Source organism: Lytechinus variegatus, chromosome 1, assembly GCF_018143015.1.
Source record: "Lytechinus variegatus isolate NC3 chromosome 1, Lvar_3.0, whole genome shotgun sequence".
Lineage (NCBI taxonomy): Eukaryota > Metazoa > Echinodermata > Echinoidea > Temnopleuroida > Toxopneustidae > Lytechinus > Lytechinus variegatus.
Genome location: NC_054740.1, coordinates 90,737,520 through 90,758,682, shown reverse-complemented (window position 1 = coordinate 90,758,682; position 21,163 = coordinate 90,737,520). Strand labels below are relative to the sequence as shown.

The 21,163-nt window shown below is 36.8% G+C and overlaps 1 protein-coding gene across 3 annotated transcripts in view; it reads left to right on the top strand.

The window, feature by feature from the left end:
- Positions 1-1,036: 1,036 nt before the first annotated feature.
- Positions 1,037-21,163, top strand: part of LOC121428308 (glutaminase kidney isoform, mitochondrial-like) — a 39,436-nt gene continuing 19,309 nt past the window's right edge. Inside the window, exons 1-6 of one of the 3 annotated variants that reach the window (XM_041624868.1) lie at positions 1,037-1,192; positions 7,651-7,871; positions 10,897-10,917; positions 17,006-17,032; positions 20,464-20,542; positions 20,738-20,871. In XM_041624868.1, coding sequence (XP_041480802.1) covers positions 7,660-7,871; positions 10,897-10,917; positions 17,006-17,032; positions 20,464-20,542; positions 20,738-20,871 — 473 coding nt within the window. In that variant the 5' untranslated portion in view covers positions 1,037-1,192; positions 7,651-7,659. The remainder of the gene's footprint in view (positions 1,193-7,650; positions 7,872-10,896; positions 10,918-17,005; positions 17,033-20,463; positions 20,543-20,737; positions 20,872-21,163) is intronic. The other 2 variants (XM_041624875.1, XM_041624884.1) reach the window with 2 other exon arrangements.

Genomic DNA, 21,163 nt, shown 5'->3' with positions numbered 1-21,163 from the left:
AAGAGCTTTTTGATTGAAGACCCTTTTTTTTGCTTGTCAAATTTTTCGACCAGTTTTGTCCCCCCTGTAGAAAATCCCAGGTACGCCGCTGATGGTATACGTTTAAAATTCATTGTACTTATAATCACACAGAAATATGATTCGACCACCTAAAGACCTAAACAAATATTCGAAGGTTGCTTTCCCGAACCCGAACTTTTCCCTTCGTCCATCAAACGTTTACTCCACATTATTCGTTGGGTCTTAACAGACCTCAAAATTTGGAGCTCTCAGTCCTCCAACAGAATAGTCTTGATATAGAACCTTGCGTTTTATTCTATCTCTTACTTCCCAAATAAAGTTAAAAGAATATTTTTCAATTTCCTGAAAAACTTCTTTTGGGACTGTCATCAGGGAAGAAACATAATGTAGTTTTGAAAATGCATACATTTTCAAAAGTTTTATTTTACCATACATCCTAAGATCTCTTTGCTTCCACCAACCAATAAGTCTTTTAATATTACTCAAGATTCCCTTATAAGAACATTTTATTTGTCTTCCAACTCTGAGTTTGAATAAATGACAAACATACAAGTGTGTATGAAACAATAATCAGAGTACATAAAAAGAGTATGCAGAAAACATTGTTTTTTTTTAAAATACTTTAAAGGAAGACGATGAGACCTAAGTGAAGCAATGCTTTTAGATTAAGGTTCCTCATTACGAATTCAAAGAACATAAGATAAACAACACAGAAATGGCAATATAATATAATATGATAACTAAGGAGAGAGGCGGGGAGAGAAGAGGGACACATTTATATACAAAAGGGACAGGGGGACATGACGGACAGAGACCAGCCAGGCCCGCGCCCGGGAAAGGGGGGGGGGGTAGTTCAAGTTATCTTCAACTTTACAATCCCGTGCGAAATATACCCCTAAGATCTAAATATGTTGTAGCCAATGTCCAAGAAGTGGTAAACCTGGTCTACCTTTTTATTTTCCCAGCCATTAAAAAGTTTGTTTTTAATAATATATTCCACTTGCTCATTTTCATAACGCCATCTTCGGCGGCATGGTAGACGATTTGATTTGCAAAATTGATAATACCAGATTGCACTTTTTTTTTACGTTCTAGTGATTGATTGCTGGATCGTTTACACGATAAGGACTAAAATCTGGACTGTAGCTGAGTCAGTAGCAAATAATTTTTAGTGAGTATCAAGAGTCAGATATGTAATTTCTGTAGCCATATTGACAACGGTCACTAGCTAGTCAGTCTAGTAATAGTGGGCGTTCATGTAGCTCCCGTGCAATTCGAACGTGTATATCACAAAATTGTGATAATTGCCGATGAGGCATGTGTGGACAAGAATTGCATGCTTAAGTAAACGTAATAGCCGTATGTGTTGCCCCGCTACCCTATAAAGTCCTAGAAAACCTTTTTTTGTATCTGTATCTGTCCGTTGACATACAATCACCACCAGCATCTGGTTGTAAGTACATATGCACGTTTGGTTGTTATTTTGAAAAGGCAACTAACTCGGTATGGCAATGAGTAAACCAGGCAGTGGTGTAGCCTGGGCTGGGGGGGGGGGGGGGCATTCAACAAAAAAAGTGGTGGGGTGTGCCGCAGGCGAGACAAAAAAAACGGGGGCCTTGGAGCGGGCTTATGGGCTTCGGAACTACAAATGTTTGTGAAAACGGGGGTCCTTGGAACGGATCGCCAGCGTGTGAGTGCGTAAGCATGGCTATGCCATGGAATGCAATGGTCATGTGTGTGCATGATGCAGCTCGCGCGGCCTCCGCCGGGATAGACAGGAATAACTGTCGTTTCTGGGGATTTATTCAACAATTTCTGACATTTTACTGTAATCCCCATTCACCGATGGTAAAGTGTCCGTGTAGGCTCCCATTTGTTATAACCCCAGCACCTTTGTCCGACCAGAGTCCAAAGTTTGAGGTTCTTTTACACATTGAGGTTACAATCTAAGGATATTTAAACTAAACATTCTTAATATTTAAATATTCAATTTTACAAAAATTTAAACGATATAGATGAAAATGCATGAAAATTATACTTTACCGATGTTTAGTTGGGTACGACACAGGAAAACAGGTCAAAATGGCAGCCAAACTATGAAATATTTACAATCGAACGCGGATGGCGTCAACAATGTACGAATGTGATATCGATATTGCATTCCACCAGCACACCTACAAGGCAATAATACGATACGATACACTCACGAAGACAAACGATAATAGTTATAATCGCGATATATCGAGACATTAACGATAATGACGTCATTCAAGATGGCAACTTGCAAGATAAACCGTCAGGTCAGGAGAAAATGGCTTAGATGACAGATTTCTCAATCATCCAGTGGATTATTTTATCAATAAATCCGGTCCAAGGTATGCAATTACTTAAATTATTTGTATTTCCCTGAATTTCATCATTAAATTTCGCTCAAAAAACAGTTTTAAATCGCGATCTATAAAACGCTAGTTCACTATACGTTGTCTGTAGCCACGGACCCCCAACCACTTCAGTCTATGTATGGTGAGTGGAGCCAATGCAGTTCAGCAGAACAACCAAAATACAGAGACTGAAGCTTTTGGTCTACCACCGGGAGTGCTTGTGGAAAGCTGAGGCGATGGTAGGACAGCGCTCTGCGGCCGCTTTTCAACAAAATATGCAGCTCGTTGTAGACGATCAATGTGATCGGAATTGCGTAATGAAAAATATGCGAAGCTTTGGAGCGGATTTCTTCTTTTTTCTCGATAGGAATAGAATGCTATGCCTTGGAGCGGCTTTCTTTGTTCTTCTTCTCCATAAGACAAAAATGCTATGCCTTGCCCTTGGAACGGAAATTTGAGTGTAAAAATGGGGGTCCCCTCTGCGGCACATACCCACTATGCATTTATAAAGAGTGCACCCCCTCCCCTGGGGCATAGCCGTAGCTCATGATTTATATCATAACCTTGTTCATAGAATGAGTGGGCGTAGCAAGGATTTTTTTCAGGTGGGGGGAGGGAGTCCTCGCTTTTTCAAGGGGGCACCATTTTTTTCTGCGTATGTGTGTGTGTATGTGTCACAAGAGTGGATCCACTTATTCTATGAGTATGAACAAGGTTATGACCTTTTTCTCTGTTACTCCCTGTGTGGTGAAATAAGGTTGGCAGTGTTTGGCTTAAGTCTTTTTTTCTTCGGGACAAATGCCTGATTTTTTTACACTGTCATGTTCCATTACAGCTACATAATGTATTCATCATATAATTTGGCTCTTAAGTAAATTTGATTCTTCAAGTTATTTTTTCTTAATTTAAAAATAGAGATTGAAAAACTACAATTGTTGTGCCATATTTACTTCCCACCAATAGAGGGCGTACACAAAAATATGCCAAAAATTCAAGTTTTCGAGTGCTCTGGTGAATACAAAAATGACCACCAAGTTACTAATGAAAAATAAATTGAAACCGTATAGAAATTAGTATTTTTGGTCACAATAGAGATATTTAATGATTTTTTTAAATAGTGTACTGTATACAGCATTGGCATACCATAGTCATACCTGTAGATTCCCCACAGGCAGGATGGTAATGAACCCTTGGGTGGGGTGCAGCGTTCTCGCCAGAAAAAAATTCACCCATGTCGGGGACTTTTGCTGCCACTCCCGGGGGGTGGGTGCGGGAGGGGGGTTCACCCCTCCCTCGCGGAGCGCGGAAGCGACGGCCTTTTCATGAAATAAAGACGCCAAGGAAGCCCCATTGTGGCGTATTTTTAAGCCCACACAAATGCACATAAATGCTAGGCCTGGGAGTAAACATCGATTGATCAAATGGTTCGATTGGCATTCCGCCAATCACCAATCGATTTACCCAAATCGAATGTTCGGCAGATCCCGATTTATGACATTGGGAGAACTCAAATACCCAAGTAATAATAACAATATGACAAGAAAACAATGATGACACTTTATACAGGTTTAAAAATTATGTTACCGAGATAATTTTTCAAAAATAATCAATGATTGTATTACATTCACAGTTACACACCAACATGAAAGCGCTCCGAATTTTTTTTAATCCCACCCAACCTTGCCCTCGATACACAAAATGAGTTCATTGTCTGTGTGCTCAAAACAAGAAAACACACAACCAAGCTCACTTGAGCTGATTGGACCTTCGGATAGCCAATGAAACTTTTGGGGAAACAAAGAAGAAGGCAGTGGTTCCCTTATCAGGAGAGGTCATGACTTCAGAAATAATTGACCCCTCCCCCATCTGTGTGTGTGTGTGATGGAGAGAGAAAGATAAGGGTGGGAGCCGGAGAATTCCTTTGTTTCAAAACAATAATGCAACCTTTTTTCTATCCCCCTCACACAATGAAAACTACATTCCAACATGCGCCCGTCTTCACCAGTACTTTCTCGACTAGTCTCCAAAAATAGACCCAGTTATACATGTAGGTTCAAATGATAAAAAATCGTAATTTTATAAGGTATTTCAAATTAAATATTTTGCAAAATATTTTTTTGAAATACATGTGTAGAATCGTGGGCAGTGCCACAAGTGGGGGCGGGGACATGGTGTGGGCAAGGGATGAAATTGTTCAAGAAATGCTCCACCTGGGGTCAGTCTCAAAGAATAGTTCATGAATGAGTTGTTTACATCTTTGGACTTTGCACTGGCAGATCTGGGCTGATTCATTCATATGCAGGGGTGTGGCACTTGGAGGGATGCATGCATAATACCAGAGTACCAGCATGGATTTAGGAAGGATTTTCATTGGAACAATAAACTGAAAGTTTTAATCTCATTTCATGTAGTTTCTTTTGATATAAATATCATGGAGAAGGGGAAAAAGGTCCTACTTTCATTTATTCTAAACATGTGACTTTGAATGGAGATTTCACCATAAAGTAGGTCAACTATTGTGACTTAAAAGACCTGATTCCCGACGAACAATCGAATCATTCGATTATTTTTTCAGGAAATAATTGAATGGTAAAAATGACAATCGTCCCAGGCCTAACATCCATGCACCATAGCGGTCACGCACAGTTCTCAAACTCCTTTGCTATTCGTTCATTGTGTGTATAGAGGGCGGGATAAATGACAAACACAGTACAAGTACATGTTCCTTGTATATACAATGCATTTATTCCAAGTTCCACTCCCATCATATCAGTAAGCGCAGCTACCGGTAGGTCATGGAGCATAGCCGGTGTGATGTGCGGGGCAGACGGGGGAATAGGCAACGGAACGACCGTACCGTGCCGTCATATGCCCGCAATAGCAGCCGCGAGCTAGCTGGGCGCCTTGCCACTTTCCTAGCCGTAGTAGGCCTGTAAGTGGTCTTAAGTTGGTGGGACTTCGGCGCAACCCGATAAATGAAGTTGCTATCACTAAGATGAGTTCATGGAGTGTATTATTTTTTTCTGAATATTTCCATTTAATTTTTCCACGCATGTCGCTGAAATTTTACGCATGGTTCCACTTGGTCTCCATTTCCGCACGCATGGTGTTTGCACCATGCGTGTTATACACTGGCGAGAACGCTGGTGGGGTGGATCTGACTTTCGCCAATAGGGGATGAGGCCCGAAATTATCTTTACAAATTATATTTTCCTGATCAGCTCAGTCACTTCTTACCTTTATTCTAACATAAATGTGAAATAATCTTGTACTTAATAGGCCCTATATAAAAAGTGGGAGGGCGAAGCGCAAGCGATTTATTTATTTTTTTTTTTTCACCTTTCGTTTTTTGTCTCACCTGCATAGCAGAGTGAGACTATAGGCGCCGCTTTTCCGACGGCGACGGCGGCGGCGTCAACATCAAATCTTAACCTGAGGTTAAGTTTTTGAAATGACATCATAACTTAGAAAGTATATGGACCTAGTTCATGAAACTTGGCCATAAGGTTAATCAAGTATTACTGAACATCCTATTAGAGTTTCATGTCACATGACCAAGGTCAAAGGTCATTTAGGGTCAATGAACTTAGACCATGTTGGAGGAATCAGCATCGAAATCTTAACCTGAGGTTAAGTTTTTGAAATGTCATCATAACTTAGAAAATATATGGACCTAGTTCATGAAACTTGGACATAAGGTTAATCAATTATCACTGAGCATCCTGCGTGAGTTTTATGTCACATGACCAAGGTCAAAGGTCATTTAGGGTCAATGAACTTTGGCCGAATTGGGGGTATCTGTTGAATTCCCATCATAACTTTGACAGTTTATGGATCTGATTCATGAAACATGGACATAATAGTAATCAAGCATCACTGAACATTTTGTGCAAGTTTCAGCTCTCATGATTAAGGTCATTAGGGTCAATGAACTTTGACCGAATTGGGGGTATCTGTTGAATTACCATCATAACTTTGAAAGTTTATTGGTCTAGTTCGTTAAACTTGGACATTAGAGTAATCAAGTATTACTGAACATCCTGTGCGCATTTCATGTCACATGACCAAGGTCAAAGGTCAATGAACTTTGGCCGAATTGGGTGTATCTGTTGAATTACCATCATAACTTTGAAAGTTTATGGATCTGATTCATGAATCTTGGATATAAGAGTAATCAAGTATCACTGAACATCCTGTGCGAGTTTCAAGTCACATGATCAAGGTCAAAGGTCATGTAAGGTCAATGAACTTTGGCCATGTTGGGTTTTTTTGTTGAATAACAATCATATTTCTGTAAGTTTATTGGTCTAGTTCATAAAAAGTGGACATAAAAGTAACCATGTATCACTGAACATCTTGTGCGTGTTAGAGTAGTTTTCAAAGTCAGCACTGATGCTATATTGAACTGCGTGATGCAGGTGAGACGGCCAGAGGCATTCCACTTGTTAACTTTCATATACATGTATTTTGTCCTGAAAATTTAACATTCTGGGCACTGTTTGTGATCCTGAACAAGATGCGTATGTCACTAGATAATTACTGAGAATGCAACGCACGAGCTAGACAGGAATAAACGTCGTTTCTGGGGATTTATTCAATAATTTCTGACATTTTATTATCATACCCATTCGCCGACGGTAATGTGTTAGTGCGAGCCTGCATGTGTAATCATTTCTTCAAATTCGGGTGACAGGGTTTAGAGATTTTTATTCTTTTTTTAATTCTAAATGACATATCTTGAACGATTGTCCATTATTTTTGTTAATCTCTAATCTTTCTTTTGATACTACATGTGTACATATGCAATAAATTATTGAAAATATACGTTATCGATGATTTATTCCTTAGAAAAAATGGCAGCCGTGTGTTGCTGCCCTCCACGTTCAATGAGTTGTGCTTTTATCAAGACTTTCCGATTAGAATTTTCGATATCCTGGCGAATAAATGTGAGCGACAAGTTCCGAACGCATGCACATAGATTACAAGCACAAAGCAGCAGCACAAATCGCAATATATAGTGACTGGTAAATACGTCTGTATTAAGAATGATGATGTCATCCAAGATGGCAACTTACTTACTTACATATTAGCTAAGCTAAAATTGATTAATTTTGTAGCCATTTTGGCTGTAATCATTTCATGAAATATGGATTCATTGCTTCCATTCCCATGTTTTTAATTTAAGAGAGCTACATGTTTGCCTATGCCCTAATCTTATCCTCATATGATTTTTGCTCTGATTTCCCAGTCAACCACCATGATGACATCGATGGCCACAAAATGGCGATGTCTGCTTTCCATGCAACAGAAATCCATGACACAGATGAAGAAATGTTTATCTACATGTACAGCTGTCAAGAGTCACAATATGCAACTGACTGCACCGCATCACCCATCTAAACATAGGCTGTTTTTTGCAAGAGGCTTCCAAACCACAAGTTTCTGTCTTAATGAAGAGACCAACACCGGGTAAGTTATTTTGAAGAATGAGGATTTCTTCGCCATGTTAAACAAATATTTATCTTAAAAAATGGTATTCTAATAAAATCAAACTTGCAGCTAAAGAATGAATCAATTACATAGATTTGTTCAGAGTAAAATTCCAATCAATACATGTGCAAACAGATAACAAATTATACAGTCCATCCATATAAAAAAGGTTTACATGTACATTTTATTCAGAAAGAATAGGTGATGAGAAGGATACTACTTTTAACAAACATTTCTTTAAAAATATGAACATGTAGTTGAGTAATATTGAACGAATAATAATGATATCTGACAAGATACATATACATGTATATATTTGACAAGAGTCATAATAATTAACTTGTCAATAATGTTAACACTTAACAGTAATTTTTGTCTCACCTGCACAGCAGAGTGAGACTATAGGCACCGCTTTTCAGACGGCGGCGGGGACGTCAACACCAAATCTTAACCTAAGTTTAAGTTTTTGAAATGACAGCATAACTAAGAAAATATATGGACATGAGATTAATCAAATGGTACTGAACATCCTTCTTGAGTTTCATGTCATATGACCAAGGTCAAAGGTCACTTAGGGTCAATGAACTTTGGCCAAATTGGGGGTATTTATTGAATTACCATCATAACTTTTAAGTTGTTGTTGTTATTCGTTGTGGGTCGTTTCCACACCCAAATGATCTACTCAGTATTCTCTCAGTGTGTTTGTCACAAGGTCAATATAGGGGTAATCAAGTATCACTGACAAGTTTTAGGTCACATGATCAAGGTCAAATGTCAATGCACGTAGTATTCCATCATTACATGAATGGTGTTTTTTGTGAATAATTATTTCATAGTAGTTTTCAAAGTCAGTACTGCTGCTATATTGAATCGCGACCAAAAAACTTTTGAGTTTATTGGTCTAGTTCATGAAACTTGGACATAAAAGTAATCAAGTATCTTTCAACATTCCGTCCGAGTTTCAGGACACATGACCAAGGTCAAATGTCATTTAAGGTCAATGACCTTTGGCCATATTGGAGGTATTTGTTGAATTACACATGACCAAGGTCAAATGTCATTTAAGGTCAATGAACTTTGGCCATATTGGAGGTATTTCTTGAATTACCATCATATCTCTGTAAGTGTATTGGTCTAGTTCATAAGACATGGACATAAGAGTAACCAAGTACATGTATCTCTGAACATCATGTGCGAGTTTCAGGTCACATGACCGAAGTCAAAGGTCATTTAAGGTCATTGAACTTTGGCCATTTTAGAAGTTAGTATTGGATTGCTCTCATAACTTTCAAAGTTTAATGTGGATATAGGGGTAATCAAGTATCACTGACAAGTTTTAGGTCACATGATCAAGGTCAAATGTCAATGCACGTAGTATTCCATCATTACATGAATGGTGTTTTTTGTGAATAATTATTTTATATACGTAGTTTTCAAAGTCAGCACTGCTGCTATATTGAATCGCGTGATGCAGGTGAGACAGCCAGAGGTATTCCACTTGTTATTTTTTTTTTTGGGGGGGATGTTTGTTTTAGGCCCTACATGTACATAGGAATTTCAAATGTTTTTAGGTCACACTGGATTTTTCCTTTTTGCAAGATTTTAATTTGTGGGTTTGATAGGATGTTCTTCTGTACCCAGGCTTGGCTTGCTTACTAAAAATTATGGGCCTGTTGCTTCAAGGTTAATAGCCATATACATGTATGTAATTTTGATATTTCATTTGGAAAATTGCATGAAATTGACATGTGATTTCCTAGATTTTATGCCAATTCTGAAATGCACGATTTATGATCACATGAAGCTCTTTTTGATAATCAATAACCATTTAGTATTCGAAGGTGTACTTGTACATGTTTTAACCTTTCTTTGTCAGGGTGCTGGATAAAATTAAAAATAGTTTTCTGCTTTCTTGACCATTCTTACTAGTGCGTAATGATTCTGATGTAAACATGAACAGAAATATGAGAAATTAGTGAAGTACATGTATCTCTAATGAAATCTAAGTCAAATATGACAAATGCAAAGAGTACTTTCTTTCAAACTAATATTTCATTTTCTTTATTTGAATATGATTTGATCATTAGCAGGGTGAGTGATGCTTCAATAATTGAATGAAAGCTTAACACCTGCTGCCTTCAACACATTGCAATCAATTGAGGGTACTTTTTTAGGAAACTTGTCAGCACTGACCAAATGAGTGCATTTGACATTCGAAGGCCTGTGTTCAATCAATAAAAAAGGATTTCAATAACACCAGTCATTGCTGAGTGCTGACAATTTTTATGAAGTGGTTTACATAATTATTGATCAACATGTAGATTACTCACCCATGGGTATTTTAGAATATCAGGGATGGATATGATAAACAGTTGTATAATGCCATGTTGCAGGGAGCTACATAACTTTTGAGAAGCACTTGCCTGACTAAGTAAAGTTTTAAATAGTTGGGGCTGGAATATAATTGCCCCAAAATCTATTTCACTTGCCTGTAAAAGTCCTTGAATAAAGTTTTACCCTTCAAGGAAAGTTTTGCGGTTATTTAAACCATTGACCTTTTTCTCTCTTTTGATATGAACTGATCTACCAATACTGCATTTCTTTTTCCAAAGTGATTTTATCTTGCCTGCCATGATCAAAATTAGGGTCAGTACATCATATCAGCCCTAATTTTGGTCATTCTACTGTGAGAATTTTGCTTGCTTCGGGCAAGTAGTTTTGGTCTTTATTTCAAAACACTTGCCCGACTCTAACTTTTGCTTGCCCCAGACAATCAGGCAGGTGCTATGTAGCACCCTGCATGTTGGCATATCTGAAGAGCTTTCAAGAAATTCAGGTTGCTAGGGAGTCACACTAATTACAAATTTGAAAACTTTTTTCAAGAGTCTCATTTATTTCGTTTACTTGGTAATATTCTTTTTTTTTTATTTGTGATAATATTCTCTGAATTGTTTTCAATACTTGTGTGCTTTTAATATGTGTTTTGTTGTTCCTGTGAACACAGGTCATCACATACTCGTGCCAGGTACGTCTTTACTGTTCATGAAGTTGAGCTTTGAAATTATGTTGAGTTGTTGTTCATTCCCTATTGACAATTTTCGTTGAAGTGTACATTAGGGAAGATATTTGAAGATACATGTAGTTCTATGACCTCTATCTGAATTTTATATGAAAAAAAATATTCAGCTGAAATAACAAAGACTTCTTTACATTTTTTATTTGTCTTTGTTTTATTAAGATAATGCATGGCAATAAATCTTTCGTATTGCAGACATTGATCTAACAAAAATTAATTTTCTCAGATTGTTTTGTCTGAATTGAATCTTGTTTATTAACTTGAATGTAGAAATCACCTTCTTAAACCTTGAAATCTACATTGTTCATTTTTAGACTGTCGTTACATGTACTTTCAGCTACATGTAGAATCAATTTTTTATCTTTCACTATTTTGCTAGATAATGAATGAATTGAACTGAAACCCATAGAAAAAACAAAGTGCAAATTAATAGTGGCATCAATAGTGAATCGACATTTTCATATTCAGAAGCAGTTCATTTTTTACATGTTTATCTGGAAGAAGGTTACTATCATACCATGTTTAAATACTACTTTCAAATCTCTGGCAATCCTTCCATTTTAAAGGGTCAGTCATAAGTCCTAGTGACCCAGGTCTAATTCCTACTATATGCTACACTATATTGTGATTTTTCACATTTTATTTGTGAGTGAAATGTGCAACGTTCAAGGCCTGCATTGCATTGATTTCTCATGAACTTCATTTGCTGCTTTGTATTGTGGAAGCTGAGTGGGTTTTCTTTTCCATCTCACCATATCTGTACATCATAAGTAGTCTGTAGTTGATGAGTAAATGCAGGAAAGGTATCTTACATTGTAGCTTTAATGCATTGGTTGTTTTAAAAAGATATAAATCAAATTCATGCTGCTTAAATCAAAATCCATTTTTGTTTATCCAGCATCATTGGCGTGCACTATAAATAGTAGGCCTACACTGTAGTTTTAGTGATGCCTTGTTTCATTCAACCCTAGTACATGTACATGTACTTTAAAGTACACATGATGTAATACATATATGCATGGCATTTTTTTTTATTGAAAAGAAGTTGATAATGTAATTGGTCTGTACAGTATAAAAACAGAGAATATAATAAAATCACTTCACTACGAATAGCTGCAAATGTGCATTCATTATACTGGGATATACATTTAATTGATTGTTCACTTCTCATGATCTTATGTGGCATTGCTTCCAACCTAAACCTTGCTTTACACTGAACAAAGTATCACAGACTCTACAAGGAATCAACTTTCCCTTTTCATCATAGTGACTATGTACCAAACTTATTACAAGCTTAAAGTTTTTTAGATTTCAAAATGAGAATCTGATTGAAATTAGCTAATACATGTACTTAAAAGTTGTTGTGTTTGGTACCAATATCAGAATTATTTTATGGCAGAAAGCTTCCATTCCATTCACAGTATTTCAAATTTCAGAGTTTGTATTACATTGTAAGTGAGGTGAAAGACTCTCATTTGCCAGGGTATACACCTACAGGCAGTGAGAGAGTTATTATAAAGTAGCCAGTCTCATATACTTTTCATTCTTCATTCATGAATTGCCTCAATGTACAAATAGATTAGGGGAAGGCGGGGTAAGTTGAGCATAGGGGCAAGTTAAGCCACCACCCTAGACCAATAATGAATGAGTCAGACATTATGGTGGTGTCATGTATTGATGACCCATTACATAAACCTTAACCCCACCACATTGTTTTCAACTTTAAAACAAAAAGTACTTTTTTAGATGGAAAAATACAAATTTCACAAAAAAAAAGTGTGAAAGCGATCAGTGCTTCTGACCCACACACTTAAAAGAAATAAGAGCAATATTCCAGGTATGGATTCTCATTCTTGTCATGGTCTTTTACTTGATGGATGCATTAGAAATGTGTGGCTGTGAAAATATCGCATGAAGTTCGGAATGGGGTCATTTTAGCCAGCCAACATAGGGCAAGTTGAGCCATGGTAATTCTTATGGTAATGTATAATAAAAAAAAACCTTAAAAAGCCATTGATGTGCATGCAGAAAGGAGCAAATTCATGTGGCAGTTCTTTTACTTTTAAAGAATGTTAGTATGTATAGCAAATTACCAAGTGAAAGGACTTTGAATAAAAAATTGACATGCTGATTATTCCCACATACATTTTGTATATAGTTTTTGTGGCTCAACTTACCCCAGAAGGTGGCACAGCTTACCCCACAAATGGGGCAAGTTGAGCCATTTGACATCGTTTTTTTCAAAGGTCACAATGACTTTCAGTGTAGGGGTAGAAAGTTATATATAGGTGAAAAATATTTCCTAAGAATTAAATTTAAAGGCAATTTTATTGGTCATATACGTTCTAACATGCAAAATGCAAAAAGTGTCACAACTTAATACCCCGACTTCCCCTACTGTAATATCACCCTTCCCTATTTTCCCCATTACTGGTTTAATCTCTTGCATGAGGTTTCTAGCAGCAGAACCACTCACATGTTAAACCATTTGAAACAAGTCATCTTTATGACATGAAATAGATGATTGCATGACCACTATTTTGCTTTACAGAAAGTAATGTGGATGATATTGTACCATTCTCAGTACTACACACCCCTCTTAGGCAAATAATGTATCGTTTATGGAGAGAGTGAACTATCTATCACCAAGTATGAGGTTGATTCCCACTTATATTATTATTTTAGGCTAGAAATATTTTAGTATCACATTCCCCCAGTGCTCATCAGCATTTTTGTTCTGTAGCATCTACATGTATGTCTTTCTGTGCTGTGGATGCCCACGATCAAAGTGTTGTTTATTTGAATGTTATGTGGATATTCAATTAGAACTCCAATTCAATGTGGCTTTCTAGATTTATTTTGCCTTTCCATCATGTCTTTCTAGATCAATCAAATTGGACGATTATGGGAATGGTCCCCCCCGTAATACAGGAATACATGTACCTGATGGTTTTCAGTATGTATTGTACGTGTTTCATGGCACTCAGTATATAATGCATAGTGGGTATGTGCCGCGGAGGGGACCCCCATTTTCACACTCAAATTTCCGTTTAAGGCATAGCATTTTTGCCTTGTTGAGAAAAAGAACAAAGAAAGCCGCTCCAAGGCATAGCATTTTCTTCTTATCGAGAAAAAAGAAGAGAGAATCCGCTCCAAAGCTTCGCATATTTTTCGTTACGCCGCTCCGATCGCATTGAATGAGCCGCAATTTTGGTGAAAAGCGGCCGCAGAGCTCCCCCGGCAGAGGCCGCGCTAGCTGCATCATGCACACATGACCGTTCCATAGGGATGCATACGCACTCACACGCTGGCGATCCGTTCCAAGGATCCCCGTTTTCACAAACATTTGTCGTTCCGAAGCCCGTTCCGAGGACCCTCCTTTTTACAATAAGCCCGCTCCAAGGCCCCCGTTTTTTGTCTCGCCCGCGGCACACACCCACCACTTTTTTGGTCGAGTGCCCCCCCCCCCGGGTTTCATGTAATGAGAAAATCATGTTAGGGGGGGGAAGTGTGCTGTTTGTTTCACAGTTGTTAAGCTCAGATTGTCATTGCAGTATGTTTTGTTTTAGTGATATTCAAATAGGGCCTATACATGAAAAATTTAGGCTTACATCTACTCTAAAGCACCCGCCCCTTATTGTGAGAGATGTGCACGCTTTAAAAAAAGATGTTTACATCACATATTTGCTAGCAAAAACCATATTGCATCATAAATTTTGAATGTAAAGTAAAATTGTTGCTATTAAAAGTTTGACTGCAATATTCATGACTCAATTTACTGTACAATACATTGTACATGTAGATACCTCCATGTTTGCAGTGCCTATCATGTTTTAAACACAGCTGATTCCGTCTTTATTTTTCACTCATTTCAAAGCTTTTTTGATGTATAAAAAATAGATTAGAATGAATTGAAATGGCTCAATAGTCCAGATATCAGTTTTAGCTCGAATTAAAGCCCAACAGATACCCGTCATATCAGTGATGGCATTTTTGACAGAGGGCTGCATTTCGTTCACCACTCTGACACTGACAGTCAATTATTTTCAAAATTGAGTTTGAATAAAAAGAAAAAAGTAAAATGGCATTACACTGAAAACTGCCTCAGAAACAGTTCACAACACGGTGATTTATTGGAGAGTCAATGATATCACTACGGTAACTCATTAAAGGGTGTATGTCTGAGAAGTATTTCAATTTGTGCGGATTTGCCAAAGGAGACTGTCAAATCACAATACTTCATGGCATTTCCACATATATTATGATTCAAACCTTTTTGTGCCTTACATGTACAACGAGGAAAAAATAATGTTAAAATACATGTACATAAGAGTGCAAAGTTGGCTCAATCGATAAAGCTTCTGCCTGTCGAACCAAAGGTCATGGGTTCGAGTCCACCCCTAGTGGATGACTGATGCCTGTATTGTGTGTAAACGTCTCCCCTATAGATGCAGGCTACATGTATGTTACAATGAAAAAACTGTTTCATGAGTACGACGTTGTGTAGAGGTGAGTCTCCACCTTTGCATGTTAAGAACAGACTACACATAGGGGGAAATCCCGGTGTAATGGTCCACCTTCATCCCCCCAATCAGTCAGGGCCATGTTATACAAAGAGTTAAGATTGATCCGATCAATCGCAACTATGGACGGCCAGCAACGTCAACATCTATTATGCATGTTTGTTCAAATTATTTTCTAGCTGTGATGTATATTCATGCATTCATTGTTTTCTTAAAATTTCACTGCGCTTCTCTTTGCATAAAAAGGACATTGTGCAAATTTTTCATGAAAAAAATTATGACACTGATGGATTTCAATAGAGTTACGATTGATCAAATCAATCGTAACTCTTTGTACAACAGGGCCCAGGAGGAGAGACCTGCAGGTCTTAGTGATTCAGTTCCCTTTTCCTCTCCGAAACAAATAATGATAAAGAAAAAAAATAGTGAGAGGATTTATCAGTCCCCTTATTTGTATACATGTATGTCCAGGGGCCTTTTGCAGAAAGAGTTGCAATCAAACGCAACTCAAAAAACTTACGCAATATGATTTTCAGCCAATGAAGCACCCATATACAGGATTTGCTCTTGATATTTTCACTTGCATTTAAACTCTTTCTGCCACAGGCCCCTGCATATACGTTGTGAAATTGAGGAAAATTTATGTCTAAATACATGTAGTACGAGATAGCATGGACATATAAATGTAATGTGGATCATATTTGGTAATCTATCCTCATCTAAAAACCATGGTCAGTCAGAACTTGTCATTCGTATCAGTTGTTAGTGAATTTGTCCGTAAATTAGACTGGTCACATCGTGTGATGCGATACATTTCAGCCTATCATTTGATTGTGATCTACATGTACATGTACCTACACATATCACTATTTAATAAAATCCTTTTATTTCCAATGAGCACCTGAAATGGCAGTAGAAATAAAAAGAAAACTAGACTACATGTATTATATTTTGTCTTGTTTATGTAGTGTTGTTAAGTAGGACCAGCAAAGTATGCTTTATGACGTAATACATGTAGTTCTGGGTTCTACTGCTTGTTACATTTTTACATGTAAATTTCAGCTTGATTACGGGTCAGTGCTGACCCTTTGAGAAAGGAGCATTTGAACGATTATCAAAACGTTTGCCATGGCAAGAAAATAAGCATGTTTCCAATTATGTAAATGTATACTTTTCTAAGTTTTATAATCAGAAGTTTCTTCTTTCTATATTTTTCAACACAAGAATGGAGAGTCTCATTATATACAAATTACAATCCCTGTGATAGACTGTCCATTCCGTCCTACCTGTATGACATTGTTAATGATTTTTTCACTTTGATCCCAATTTTAAACTCTACATTTTGCTGACTTGTTTTTGTCTTTCATCTTCTACATCTACTCTATTAAATTTCTATTTATGTTCGTCAATAATCACATTTGCCCTTCCCCTATCTGTAGTTTCTGCAAGTAGTCATCCTTATTGAAAATGTAGAAATAAATGGTAGTATATTTTGATTTGTCTCTATTCTGTAGTGGATATGTGTCTACAGTAAGGAAAAGGTGAGAGATTTAAAATTTGAAACAGTTTTGTTCATTTTCATTTACACTGTTATTCCGATCAATTCATCAAAATTGGCAACCATTTATTTTTGTGATGTTGATTCTCAAGATCATTCTCTGATTATGAAAAAAAAACCCCTAAATTTTGGGCACCATAGTACTGTACACTGTTTATTTCATGTACCATTAAAAACAATTTTATATTAAAAAACTGAATACTCTTTAACTTTAGTAATAATGCAAATTTAATTGAATATATTTTCCAATTATTTCATTCTCCTCTGAAAATAATATCCTGTCTCAATGAAATTCATTTCAGTTTTTTTTTCTCTACTTTTACCTTTAATTCTGTAGAATGTGTTCTATTCACATATATCATATGAGTATGGTACTTTCTTAGTTCTGAAAAAATTAACCCGGCGTTTTGGTAAATTTAGACCACATTTTTATGAAGTGACATTTGTCAACTTATTCACCAAATAAATCCTGTATTGAATATCAATCCCCAAAATAATTCTCTTGTTAAATTTAGAAGAAAGTGGTGATATGAGTACTTTTATGTCAATGAATGTCAATTAATTCTTTGGAATAAATAGCATTTTGAAAAAAATGTTGGATAAAAAGGCCAAGCATACATTGTACATATTAAGTTTGGATTAATGTTTGTTTAGTCTACAATTAAACTTACAATCTACAATGTAGGTTTAATTTGAGAATACAACCATCTATGCTGTATGATGTCAGTCTGTACATTAAAAACTGGATGCAAGTCCTTCTGGATACTGAAAGCAGAATCATATCAATTGATTTCATGCCCAACTTTAAACTTCCTGATTCATTTTTTATGCAATTTCGATCCTGCATGTATGATATTATCAATGATACGTCTTTTTTGCAATTCTCATGCTTGTTTCCATTGTGACATCATTGCAAAAAAAAGAGTGGAGTTGTATGCATGAAATCCATCAAGCTTTTCACAATATTAGATTTCCTGTAAGGACATAGGTATACATCATCTTTGACAGAATAGGCTTTTGTAAACTAAATTGCTGTTATTTTTCCGCTTTTATTGATTTTATCAGTCTGAAATTTAGAATTGCATATTGAATTGTAAAGTTGACAATTTTCTGTAGTTTTTTGAAGGTGAAGGCGAGACTTAGGGATCCAAATGTCGTCCGTCCGTCACAAATCTAATGACACATAACTCCACAACCGTAAGGTGCTTTTCAACCAAACTTGGATGGTAGATGGACTTGGGGGACCTGCATGTTATGCTGCAGTTGGAGGTCACATGGTAAGGTCAAAGGTCATTTTCAGGTCAATGTTAAAGTTTACATGCAAGACTCTCTTATGACACCTAACTCCGCAACCGTAGGTCACTTTTCAACCAAACTTGGATGGTAGATGGACTTAGGGGACCTGCATGATATGCTGCAGTCGGAGGTCATATGGTAAGGTCAAAGGTCATTTTCAGGTCAACGTTAAAGTTTACATGCAAGACTCTCTTATGACACTTAACTCCGCAACCGTAAGTCGCTTTTCAACCAAACTTGGATGGTAGATGGACTTGGGGGACCTGCATGTTATGTTGCAGTTGGAGGTCACATGGTAAGGTCAAAGGTCATTTTCAGGTCAACGTTAAAGTTTACATGCAAGACTCTCTTATGACACCTAACTCTGCAACCGTAAGTCACTTTTCAACCAAACTTGGATGGTAGATAGACTTGGGGGACCTGCATGTTATGCTGCAGTCGGAGGTCACACGATAAGGTCAAAGGTCATTTTCAGGTCAACCTTACCTAACTCCGCAACCGTAAGGTGCTTTTCAACCAAACTTGGATGGTAGATGGACTTGGGGGACCTGCATGTTATGCTGCAGTCGGAGGTCACATGGTAAGGTCAAAGGTCATTTTCAGGTCAACATTAAAGTTTACGTGCAAGGCTCTTAAAGGCAAGTGTTATTCCATCCCAGTCATATTACAATGAAGCTTTGATACAATTCTGTTGCATGCCCTCGGGAATCACGATATTTCTGGTTATTTTTATACTTGGCGAGACACAAAATTGCAACAATTTCGAAAAAAAAAGTCATTTTCATCAAATATATTTCATCCATGATGCTTTTTCGTTGAAGGTGACATCGCTTTCTGCAGACTCAAACTGGTTTCATATTACTGTCTTGAACAGTTGGCTGCAGTTATTTCATGATGTGGTTTCAAGCAACTTCGCTATGATAATGATACATGTAGTTAGCCCTATTATAGATTTACAGTCACATTTATATATATTCCAGTATTACCTCGTGAGTTGTATGAGTGCATAAACTCCTGCATATATTTTATATAATAACTTCGATTTTGCATGAAAAAGCTGGGAAGGTATTTTGGAATAATGAACTTTATCACTGCATAGACATGTAGTCCTAATTCATTTTCAAGAAGTTCACATATATTCAGAGCTGTCAGTATTGTAGAAGAGTTGAAAGTGAGGTAAAAGAAGGAGCAAAGTGCAAGAGAGCAAATCAAGGGAGAGGAGAAAGGGTTTGAGGGGCGTGAAGCTTTATCTTTAAGGTAAAATTGGAAGAAACTCTCAGGTGGCTTTTTCCAAAAAGTGAAAATCTAGACTCCATTTTTATGTATTTTTCAAATTATCACATCACCAATTGGACAGTTTGTAACTTTGGATAATTGTCAACAAAATGAAAACTACAGTATGTATACCAATTAATTGTTTATGAGCACTCACATTTTTCTGCATTGAATGAAATGGGTTCCTGATAGCATGTTACAGTTTTTAATTATCCTGTTCTGTAATTTTTCAAATGCATTTTTTAAAACATTTGCTTTTTTTTTTTTGCTTTTGCTTCTGCTCAAGTTGATTTTCATGATTTTTTTCCCTTTCAGTGGAATATATATACATGTACAATATGCTTGAAATATTAAACATTTGCTTTTCATTGGCATATATTTTAAAAATATTCCTTTTATAGTTGTTTTATCCCGTAAAATACCTCAATAATTCTGTACTTTAAGTGGTAAGCAGGGATGATATTAGGCGAGGAGGGAGGGAGTTGTAAAAAGAAAGCAAGATGGGGGGGGGGGCAGAGATATTAATAGAGAGGTGATTTTTACCTGGTTACACCATATTCATTCCCATGATATTGATATTCCTGTTGTGCTTTAAAACAGTTTTGATCTTTCAAACTTACGTATAATCTGCATAGATAAAAATTGAATTTAACAATTTCAAAGTGAAATTTGGAATGAATAGAATGAGAAAAATATCCCCTGTAAATTTACCCACCCCTGCAGCTATTTTCTTTTTACTCTCATTTCAGTAAGTTCTATCGCTGGATGTCACCCATGCAAATTTGTATACATAGATAAAATCTGTGTTTCATTGTGTTTTTTGCTGCTCCCCCTTTAATACAGTTTTCCCAGTCTTGAAGAGCTTGTGTTTCACATGTTAAGCCAAGGGGATGGAACCATCTCTGTCAGTACATTCTTCGATGTAAGTCAAAATTTTTGCTTTGGTTTCTTGAATAATTTTTCAATGTTGTAAAGCATATAAACAGGTATTCTATCACTGGTGATTTCATTTTCTTACTTCCGTGTTTAACTACTGTTGTTATGATGTTGTTTTCTGTATTGGTCGAGAACAGGTATCATTAAAAAAGAATATCAACTGCATTTCTGTCTTTGCCAGGCTCTTCAAAGTAAAGGCTTGACTTTGAATGACCCAAGACTAAAGGAATCGATGGATAAATTCCGTACAAAACATCTTCCTCAGTTTCCAGAGAGAATAGGAGATAAGCACCTCACTGCTGATCAATTCAAGGAGTAAGTCTTCCTTCAATAATATTCATATCTATAAAGAGGGGAATGAAGATGATGGTGGTGGTTGTGGTAATGATCACGATGATGGTGACAGTTTTGATGGCTATGTTGTTGGCAATGGATATGGTGTGATGTTGATGCTGATAAGAGATCATGGTGTGATGATGATGATGATGATGATGACAACAAAGATGATGATGGTGATGATTAGGCCCAAGTCGTGAAACATTTCTATAGCCTTTCTTCAAATTTATTTTAGTTACTCATGCATGAAGTTTGTATTATGGAATTGCAC